Below are 11,204 nucleotides of genomic sequence, written 5' to 3'. Positions count from 1 at the left end.
CTGCTATTTACTCCATATCACTGAGTGATTAGTCATTCCATTCAATATTGTTCACATTATTTATTTTGATTGTCACCCACAGTGTTGTTCATTCGCTGCAGGTAAGATTTGTTTGATAGTGTCACCCACAATGTGATTTTGTATGTAGAGACGTTAGTGTACTTTGTATAGTGGTGTGGCGTGTAGTAGATATGACCAACTTTGCCCAGGGAATTTATTAGGAAAGAGAGGAAAGAGGAAGTAGAATATTGATGATGATGATATTTATATATATCAGGGTAGTCAACTCAAGGGTTGGTCACTGTATTAATAAGGATATTTTCCACAGAGCATTACGGGTACTGTATTCCAGTGTTAGGCAATCCTGGTCCTGGTACATGATGCTACAGCCACATTTAATCCAAACAGTGACAATGTAACATACTTTGGCCTTTCCGCTTCTAGTGGTGTGATGGTTTGTCGCCATTTTTGGTAGAATCAAAGATTGTACAGTCAGGTTTCCAGTTTTCACCCGTCTGCTAGAACCAGAATAGAATAGCTACTGGCTAACACCTAGGGGCCACACTTTGACAACACACTCTTAGTGAGAAAAAAAAGACAGATGAAAAGCAAAGCACTGCCATTATTTTCTTTTCCACCAAGCGGTGCTCAAGTTCTGCGTTACATCCATCTATGTTTAGAACGGGACTGCACTGCGTCTCCATTGGAGGAGGACTGCACTGAGTCTCCATTGGAGGAGAACTGCACTGAGTCTCCATTGGAGGAGAACTGCACTGAGTCTCCATTGGAGGAGAACTGCACTGAGTCTCCATTGGAGGAGAACTGCACTGAGTCTCCATTGGAGGAGAACTGCACTGAGTCTCCATTGGAGGAGAACTGCACTGAGTCTCCATTGGAGGAGAACTGCACTGAGTCTCCATTGGAGGAGAACTGCACTGAGTCTCCATTGGAGGAGGACTGCACTGAGTCTCCATTGGAGGAGGACTGCACTGAGTCTCCATTGGAGGAGGACTGCACTGAGTCTCCATTGGAGGAAAACTGCACTGAGTCTCCATTGGAGGAGAACTGCACTGAGTCTCCATTGGAGGAGGACTGCACTGAGTCTCCATTGGAGGAGAACTGCACTGCGTCTCCATTGGAGGAGAACTGCACTGCGTCTCCATTGGAGGAGAACTGCACTGCGTCTCCATTGGAGGAGAACTGCACTGAGTCTCCATTGGAGGAGGACTGCACTGAGTCTCCATTGGAGGAGAACTGCACTGCGTCTCCATTGGAGGAGAACTGCACTGCGTCTCCATTGGAGGAGAACTGCACTGCGTCTCCATTGGAGGAGAACTGCACTGAGTCTCCATTGGAGGAGGACTGCACTGCGTCTCCATTGGAGGAGGACTGCACTGAGTCTCCATTGGAGGAGAACTGCACTGCGTCTCCATTGGAGGAGAACTGCACTGCGTCTCCATTGGAGGAGAACTGCACTGAGTCTCCATTGGAGGAGGACTGCACTGCGTCTCCATTTGAGGAGGACATTGTGCAAAATGTTGGATTGGATTCCGTATGACACGGTTTCAGAATAATAACAGTACTGTATACTGTTACTATGGTAGTAACATCTAATTAAACCTCTAACCCCCCCAAAGGAAGTAGTATTGTAAGAACTTTCTGATTATTCAAATGGAAAAGTCTAAATGGAATCCTTGGGAAGTTCTAACTGATATCATACCGCTGAAGTTTACAACGGTTAGGGTTTAGGGTCAGGATGTCCCAAGGATCCCGGATAGCACTAACCATATTCAAAGTGCCTGTTCTCACAGAATTTGATAAATCAGACTATTATGCTGCTTTAACGAGACTGTGAGAAGTTTGGGTATGGTTTGTGGTCTGAGGTTTAAATTCGACATTATGGATCACATAATCGGTTATTCAGGGGTGATGTGGAAGTTCCAGAGATGGACTGGTTTTGGTTCTGACTGCGGGACTGACCTGTTCTGGATCTGTTTTGCAGAAGGCCACCAGTAGATAACAAGTGGTTTAGTCTGGATCTCAGGAGCATAGTGAGCATTTTTTTAGAATAGTAGGATGTTAGTACAGAGGGAGCAGAGAGACGTAGCCTAAGTTTGATCTCCACGATGGTGAGCATAGAATGGAGAGCTTAAACCCAGTCTAGGTGTCCGTTAACCTTGGACTAGCCACCTGGGACTCTCCCTCCCTCACACATCAGAGAGCTGCAGAGAGAGGGAGGGATCAGTGGGGCTTAGAAAGACTGAATACATTTTCAGAAGGAGAAAAAAACACTCAACAACAAATGGAGTCCTCTGTCTTTGGCCCTTCTGCAATGACACGCCATCGACTGCATTTCTCAGAAGCATTTTGTTCAATGGTGGAATTAAGATAAACGGCCCAGGATAGCGTTGGGGGGAGGTTTGAACCCTAGCCGATACAGCCAGGAGATTGGAGGGTTGAGCCGAATGGGCAAAGAGGATGAGGTGTCTAGGTTGGAACCCACTCAATACTGCATGAGAGTAGAGTACTCTGTCACTGACACAAACATACCTACATACACACAGATACAAGGTCAGGAGACGAGGAGGAGAGCTATAGAAAGGCACTTACACACACATAGACAGACGTGCAAGGTCACACGCACTGTATGAAATACTATTTTTACACACCTATTCACAGACAGACAAAGACACACAAAGGTTAAAAGAATCTCTCACACCCTCTCTGACATACACACACACACACACACTCACACAGGCTCTAACACAGGAATTATTTCTGTGCTGAGCCAGGCATTGTGTTGCTGCTCTTTGCAGCGCTACAGGGTGGTGGCCCTGCCTGGCTTTTGGAGAGCAGAGCTGCTTTTCAGGATCTCTCTGTCCTATCGCCCTGACAGTGGGGATTCTCTCTCTCTCTCTCTCTCTCTCTCTCTCTCGGTCTCTGTCTCTCTCTCTCTGTGGAACATTCAAATGGTGGGATTGACCCCTCTCTGTGGTCTTCGTCACCAGACCCCCTGACTGACATTTCACTCCGAGAGCAGAGCAGAAAGAGGCCTGCAACCAGGCCAAGCTCTAGGCCCCATAGGAACCCTCAGTCTCAGAGGTCAATGGAAGAAAACCAGGGTGGGACACAGACCGAGGTCTATAGGCCATAGAGTGGCAACGGCCCCAAGACACATCTCTGTGGTACACCCCCACTTAACTCTCTCCACTCATTTAGTAAATGTCATCCATTCATCCTGTCCTTTATTCAGCTATGCAGGACGGAAGCATTAATGAAGCATTTGAAGTCACCCCTAAAGGCCACCTCTGCCATACAGGACACCCTCCTAGGCAACAGAGATTTTGTTTGGAATTCAAGATTTTTTTTGTACGATTATATATTTTATTAACAATACAAAACATACACATACACATACAAACGACAACATCATACAAACATCAACTGTATTCCACCTGCCCAGACCCACTAGCACACACCCCCATCTCCAGCGCTGCATCACTTTCCACCACATGGCCTGAAACTGCATCATGTTGTTTCTCTCAGTAGACCACGCACTTTCAATATTTAAATAATAAATCATTAGATTTTTCCATTGTGTTAATGATGGCGGATTTATTGATTTCAAAGTTTTTAGTATATGTTTTTTCAAGATGTGTGATGAAAAGAGAATCGTCCAAACTATTGGGTATCTCACTACACCCCCATATACCATGTCTTGAAATATGCAGACAGACGGATTAAAAGTATGTTTACATGACAGCCAACTTTCTAGCTCCGCCCACAACTTCCAGACTTTATAGTAATCCCAGAAAACATTGATTATTGAGTCATTATTAGTTTTACACTTAAGACGTGACTCTGCCATCGTGCTGTAGAATTTCTGAATTTTGTCTCTTGTGTAATACATTAGCTTACACTTTAATTTCCTTAGTTATGCTCCAACTTTCCCTCCATCTTTTTCCAACATCAGTTCTTTTTAAGACTTGGTTCCAATAGTAAAAATAATTCTAGAGATTGTCAGTTGGATATGCTCTCTGCAAGGTTTTCTATATCTTCCCTTTCATTTTTGTTTGGAATTCAATTAAACTATACACTTTGGGTGAGTGCCGGTGGCAAAAAACAACAAGCACTGCCTCAAAATGTTTTTTTTAACAGGGGCAGGGTGGCCTGTAGAGGCTGTGGGTCTGTAGAGGCAGGAGGGTCTGTGGGTCTGTAGAGGCAGGGAGTCTGTAGAGGCAAGGGGAGTCTGTAGAGGCAAGGGGGTCTGTGGGTCTATAAAGGCAAGGGGGTCTGTGGAGGCATGGGGTCTGTAGAGGGGGGGGGGGGTATGTGGGTCTGTAGAGGCAAGGGGGTCTGTGGATCTGTAGAGGCAAGGGGGTCTGTAGAGGGAGGGGGGTCTGTGGGTCTGTAGAGGCAAGGGAGTCTGTAGAGGGAGGGAGGTCTGTGGGTCTGTGGAAGCAGGGGGGTCTGGGTCTAGAATAAGGGAGTCTGTAGAGGCAAGGGGATCTGTAGAGGCAGGGGGTCTGTGGTCTGTAGAGACAGGGGGATCTGTAGAGGCATGGGTGTCTGTTGAGGTGGGGGGGTCTGTGGGTCCGTAGAAGTAGTGTGGTTTGTGCGTCTGTAGAGGCAGGGAGTCTGTGGGTCTATAAAGGCAAGGGGGTCTGTAGAGGCAAGGGGAGTCTGTAGAGGCAAGGGGGTCTGTGGGTCTGTGGAGGCAAGGGGGTCTGTGGAGGCATGGGGTCTGTAGAGGCACGGGGGTCTGTAGAGGTAGGGTGGTCTGGGTCTAGAGTCAGGGGGTCTGTAGAGGATGGGGTTCTGTGGGCAGGGGCGTCTCTGGGTCTGTAGAGGCAGGGGAGTCTGTAGAGGCATGGGTGTCTGTCAAGGTATGGGGGTCTGTGGGTCCGTAGAGGTAGTGTGGTCTGTGGGTCTTTAGAGGAAGGGGAGTCTGTGGGTTTGTAGAGGTAGGGTGGTCTGGTTCTAGAGTCAGGGGGTCTGTGGTCTGTAGAGACAGGGGGATCTGTAGAGGCAGGGGGTCTGTGGTCTGTAGAGACAGGGGGATCTGTAGAGGCATGGGTGTCTGTTGAGGTGGGGGGGTCTGTGGGTCCGTAGAAGTAGTGTGGTTTGTGCGTCTGTAGAGGCAGGGAGTCTGTGGAAGGTAGTGGTTTATTCATCTATTATGGTCCTGCTGTGGTCTGCCCATGGGGTGCTATACTGCCTAGTAGGTCTGACAACTCTCTCAATGACTATCAGTGTACCAGGCCCACTGATTAAGTGAGTAATGGATTGGATCATGTAGTTAGTTAAGCAATAAAGCACGAGGAGGTGTGGTATACGGCCAATATACCACAGCTAAGGGCTGTTCTTACACACGGCGCAACGAGGAGTGCCTGGATACAACCCTTAGCCGTGGTATATTGGCCATATACCACAAACCTCAGAGGTGCATTATTGCTATTGTAAACTTGTTACAAATGTAAACAGAGCAGTAAAAATACATGTTTTGTCATACCCGTGGTATACGGTCTGATGTACTACGGCTGTCAGCCAATCAGCATTCAGTGCTCAAACCACCCAGTTTATAATGGTCCATTAAGAATAGTATTGCACGCAATTCAAACCTTGGGTAGAATAAGATTTTGGTGTTTTTCTGCCAATAGAAAATTGCACACTGCGCAGAGGCCACAGATGTCAACAATCAATCTTAGTATAATCATTGTTACTTGTATAATATATTAAATAATCGTAAATGACAACCAAAATGTACTGTTCTTAAGAGTGAGAGTTGGTTGAGAGGAAGGGTGTGAAAAGTGTGTTTGATGGGGGGGATGAGGTAGGTGAGGGGGTTTATGAATTCATGAAGTGTTGCAGTGGAAAAATGAAAGCGGTGCTTTTTGTTTGACGTATTTAATGTGTGGCTCAGACTGTCACATGCAGAGCAAGTCAGACTTAATCGCTTCCACTGTCGGGCGAAAACACACACTGACAGGTCATTATTAATGTAGAGCTGCCCTACCTGCTCACGCAAACACACACGTTTATAAATGCATACACACAGCACCCGTTTAGAAACGGATACACATTTTTAAACAAGAGCACACCTCAACTTCCCTCTCAGTATACACTGCATTCGGAAAGTATTCAGACCCCTTTACTTTTTCCACATTTTGTTACGTTACAGACTTATTTTAAAATTGATTAAATCATTTCCCCCCCTCAATCTACACACAACACCCCATAATGACAAAACAAAAACAGATCTTTAGAAATGTTTCCACTTTTTTTATATCGTATTCAGACACTTTACTCAGTACTTTGTTGAAGCATCTTTGGCAGAAATTACAGCCTTGAGTCTTCTTGGGTATGATGCTACAAGTTTGGCACACCTGTATTGGGGAGTTTCTCCCATTCTTCTCTGCAGATCCTCTCAAGCTCTGTCAGGTTGGATGGGGAGCGTTGCTGCACAGCTATTTTCAGGTCTCTCCAGAGCTGTTTGATCGGGTTCAAGACCGGAATCTGGCTGGGCCACTCAAGGACATTCAGAGACTTGTCCCAAATCCACTTCTGTGTTGTCTTGGCTGTGTGCTTAGGGTCATTGTCCTGTTGGAAGGTGAACATTCTCCCCAGTCTGAGGTCCTGAGCGCTCTGGAGCAGGTTTTCATCAAGGATCTCTCTGTACTTTGCTCCGTTCATCTTTCCCTTGATCCTGGCAAGTCTCCCAGTGCCTGCTGCCGAGAAACATCTCCACAGCATGATGCTGCCACCACCATGCTTCACCGTAGGGATGATGCCAGGTTTCCTCCAGACGTGACGCTTGGCATTCAGGCCAAATAGTTCAATCTTGGTTTCATCAGACCAGAGAATGTTGTTTCCCATGATCTGAGACTCCAAGCGGGCTGTCATGTGCCTTTTACTGAGGAGTGGCTTCCATCTGGCCACTCTACCATAAAGGCCTGATTGGTGGAGTGCTGCAGAGATTGTTGTCCTTCTGGAAGGTTCTCCCATCTCCACAGAGGAAGTCTAGAGCTTTGTCAGAGTGACCATCGGGTTCTTGGTTACCTCCCTCACCAAGGCCCGATTGCTCAGTTTGGCTGGGTGGCCAGCTCTAGGAAGAGTCTTGGAGGTTCCAAACTTCTTCCATTTAAGAATGATGGAAGCCACTGTGTTCTTGGGGGCCTTCAATGCTGCAGAAATGTTTTGATACCCTTCCCCAGATCTTTGCCTCGAAACAATCCTGTCTCTAAGCTCTACGGACAATTCCTTCGACTGCATGGCTTGGTTTTTGCTCTGTTATGCACTGTCAACTGTGGGACCTTATAGATAGGTGTGTGCCTTTCCAAATCATGTCCAATCAATTGAATTTACCACAGGTGGACTCCAATCAAGTTGTAGAAACATCTCAAGGATGATCAATGAAAACAGGATCCACCTGAGCTCAATTTCGAGTCTCATATCAAAGGGTCTGAATATCGTTATGTAAATAAGGTATTTCTGTTCCTTATTTTAAATAAATGTGAATCTGTTTTTCGCTTTATCTTTATGGGTTATTGTGTGTAGATTGATGAGGATTTTTATTTAATCCATTTTAGAATAAGGCTGCAACGTAATAAAATATGGAAAAAGTAAATGGGTCTGAATACTTTCCGAATGCACTGTATGTCCCCCTGAGAACCACAGATGCCAAACTCCAGCGAACAGCAGCAGTCAGTCTGGCAGGCAGCACTGTTATGCTGTGCTGACAACTTTCCAGGAGCTCATTTTGCGAAGGAAGGTACATCTGTTGAGCCGTGACAGACTGTGACAGACACTGGGTTGTTCAGGCCTCTTTTCACTGTGATGTAGTGTGGTGAACTCCAGGTTCCTTCTATGCACACTGAGTAACCCAGTTTACACTTTGTAGGAGTGGAACCCCGAAGCCTCATAGAACAGCCATGGTATTGCACTGGATACTGTTTGTTTAATTGTCAAAAACAAATCCTGCTATAAGAAACATGAAACAGGGGATCCTCCCAAAGCTATACACACAAACAAAACACACACACACCGGTAGACTCACAGACATCAGAGGCTCTGTCTCTTTCTGTCTCCATCTCTACAGTGTTATAGAATTCAGACTGTCTGGGGAATTTTCATGTAAAAAAAAAAACATGAGCACTAACAAAGTTCATATGAGCACATCAGATTTGGTGTCAAAGCTAAGAGTCTACTTTTGAGAAATTAAGGCAAATAAACTCAGCAAAAAAAGAAACGTCCCTTTTTCAGGACCCTGTCTTTCAAAAATAATTTGTAAAAATCGAAATCACTTCACAGTTTTTCATTGTAAAGGGTTTAAACACTGTTTCCCATGCTTGTTCAATGAACCATAAACAATTAATGAACATGCACCTGTGGAACGGTCGTCAGTCTATTCTTGTTCTGAGAAATTAAGGCTATTCCATGCGAGAAATTGCCAAGAAACTGAAGATCTCGTACTACTCCCTTCACAGAACAGTGCAAACTGGCTCTAACCAGAATAGAAAGAGAGTGGGAGGCCCCAGTGCCCAAGTGAGCAAGAGAACAAGTACATTAGAGTGTGTAGTTTGAGAAACAGACGCCTCACAAGTCTTCAACTGGCAGCTTCATTAAATAGTACCCACAAAACACCAGTCTCAACGTCAACAGTGAAGAGGCGGCTCCGGAATGCTGGCCTTCTAGGAAGAATTCCTCTGTCCAGTGTCTGTGTTATTTTTCCCATCTTAATCTTTTTTTTTTATTGGCCAGTCTGAGATATGGCTTTTTCTTTGTTGCTCTGCCTAGAAGGCCATTTGCTTTTCTCAACAGGACAATGACACAACACACCTCCAGGCTGTGTAAAGGCTATTTGACCAAGAAGGAGAGTGATTGAGTGCTGCATCACATGACCTGGCCTCCACAATTACCTGACCTCAACCCAATTGAGATGGTTTGGGATGAGTTGGACCGAAGAATTTGTGAATTTTTATTAGGATCCTCATTAGCTGACGCCGTAACGTTAGCTAATCTTCCTGGGGTCCAACATCAATTAATAAGACATTATAAACAATTACAAATTAAGACTTTTCAAACATTTAGCAAGTAGACAATACAGACAATTTAAAATACCTGACAGGAAACACATTTAACATTCAGTTGATGCTTTCTATTTCCTGTCCAGTCATTTGGTCTATGGCATTTAGATTTTTTTTTTCTTCTTGAATGTAGGTTTACTTTTTTCCTGAGAAACATGGATTGGTGAAGAGTTCAATTCAGCTATGGCTCTGTATAAACTGTAGTTTCAAGGCGATTTGTCCTTGGCTTGGGTTGTCTTGGATGCCGTTCATTTACGTGTTTGCTTTGGTGGTTATGCGTGTTGCTTAACTGGACTGAAAAAGTTGTTTTTAATATTACATTCCTAAAGAAAATCAGAAGACTGGATAGTAATTTGTTTTAGACGTGAAGCCATGAGAGAATCTGATGCATTTGGATAATATTCGTACAAATAGAGCAATGATGAGCTAATCTGCCAGCCCTGTTCTGAGCCATTTGGAGCTTTTTTATATCTTTCTTTGCTGCAGATGACCATATAACTGGACAGTACTCTAAGTGTGATAGGACCAGGGATTGACCATATAACTGGACAGTACTCTAAGTGTGATAGGACCAGGGATTGACCATATAACTGGACAGTACTCTAAGTGTGATAGGACCAGGGATTGACCATATAACCGGACAGTACTCTAAGTGTGATAGGACCAGGGATTGACCATATAACTGGACAGTACTCTAAGTGTGATAGGACCAGGGATTGGCCATATAACCGGACAGTACTCTAAGTGTGATAGGACCAGGGATTGACCATATAACTGGACAGTACTCTAAGTGTGATAGGACCAGGGATTGACCATATAACCGGACAGTACTCTAAGTGTGATAGGACCAGGGATTGACCATATAACTGGACAGTACGCTAAGTGTGATAGGACCAGTGATTGACCATATAACCGGACAGTACTCTAAGTGTGATAGGACCAGTGATTGACCATATAACTGGACAGTACTCTAAGTGTGATAGGACCAAGGATTGACCATATAACTGGACAGTACTCTAAGTGTGATAGGACCAAGGATTGAATCACCTGATTCAGTGCTATATGTTACATACTCTGAACATTTTCTTGTAACACCAACTCCCTTACCCATCTTAACAACAATATTATCTATGTGTTCTGACCATGACGCCTAGTAGTTTTGTTTTTTTCACTTGCTGTACATGGTCAACACCAATTTATTCATATCAACCCACTCAAACACCATTCTTAGTTCACTACTCAGTACATCTGTTAGCTCATTACATTCTGATGCTGTGCAATATTGTAGAGTCATCAGCATACATGATCACTCTTGCTTTGTTCATAACCGAAGGTAAATCATTAGTAAAGATATACAAGTGGGCCTAGGCAGCTTCCTTGAGGAAGTATATCTTTACTGTTTGAAAAGGTACCATTAAATAACACTTTTTGCAATCTTCCTAATAGATAGCTTTCCATCCAGGATAGAGCTGCAGACTTAAAAACATAACATTTGAGTTTACCTAGTAACAGTTCATGATCAATTACATCAAAAGCAGCACTGAAATCTAGCAGCACTGCACCAACTAACTTCCTGTCATCCATACTCTTTAACCATTCATCTGTCTTTGTGCTAAGGCCGTACTCGTAGAATGCCCTTCTTTGTATGCATATTGAAAACCCGTTATCAGACCATTACATTGAATTTTTTTATTTAACCTTTATTTAACCAGGTAGGCTATTTGAGAACAAGTTTTCATTTACAACTTCGATCTGGCCAAGATAAAGCAAAGCAGTGCGACACAAACAACAACACAGAGTTACACATGGAACAAACAAACATACATTCAATAATACAATAGAAAAAGTCTATATACAGTGTGTGCAAATGAGGTAGGATAAGGGGGGTAGGGCAATAAATAGGCCATGGTGGCGAAATAATTACAGTATGGCAAATTAAACACTGGGGTGATAGATGTGCAGAAGTTGAATGTGCAAGTAGCGGTACTGGGGTGCAAAGGAGCAAAATAAATCAAATAAATAACAATATCGTGATGAGGTAGTTGGATGGGCTATTTACAGATTGGCAATGTACAGGTGCAGTGATCTGTGAGCTGCTCTGACAGCTGGTGCTTTAAG

General features: G+C 44.3%; 1 protein-coding gene across 1 annotated transcript; it reads right to left on the bottom strand.

Annotated features, from left to right (window-relative positions):
• Positions 1–660: 660 nt before the first annotated feature.
• On the bottom strand, positions 661–1,527 carry LOC129818279 (insoluble matrix shell protein 4-like). Its single transcript, XM_055874024.1, has one exon. It carries the CDS (start codon positions 1,525–1,527, stop codon positions 661–663), a length of 867 nt encoding a protein of 288 aa, XP_055729999.1.
• Between the last annotated feature and the right edge of the window lie 9,677 nt (positions 1,528–11,204).

Source organism: Salvelinus fontinalis, chromosome 21 (assembly GCF_029448725.1).
Source record: "Salvelinus fontinalis isolate EN_2023a chromosome 21, ASM2944872v1, whole genome shotgun sequence".
Lineage (NCBI taxonomy): Eukaryota > Metazoa > Chordata > Actinopteri > Salmoniformes > Salmonidae > Salvelinus > Salvelinus fontinalis.
Note: the sequence above shows the minus strand (reverse complement) of the source record. Positions and strands in the feature narration are given on the sequence as shown.

Bases quoted from the DNA above. Each gene is read 5' to 3' on its own strand.
- LOC129818279 (XM_055874024.1), bottom strand. From the start codon at position 1,527: ATGTCCTCCTCAAATGGAGACGCAGTGCAGTCCTCCTCCAATGGAGAC.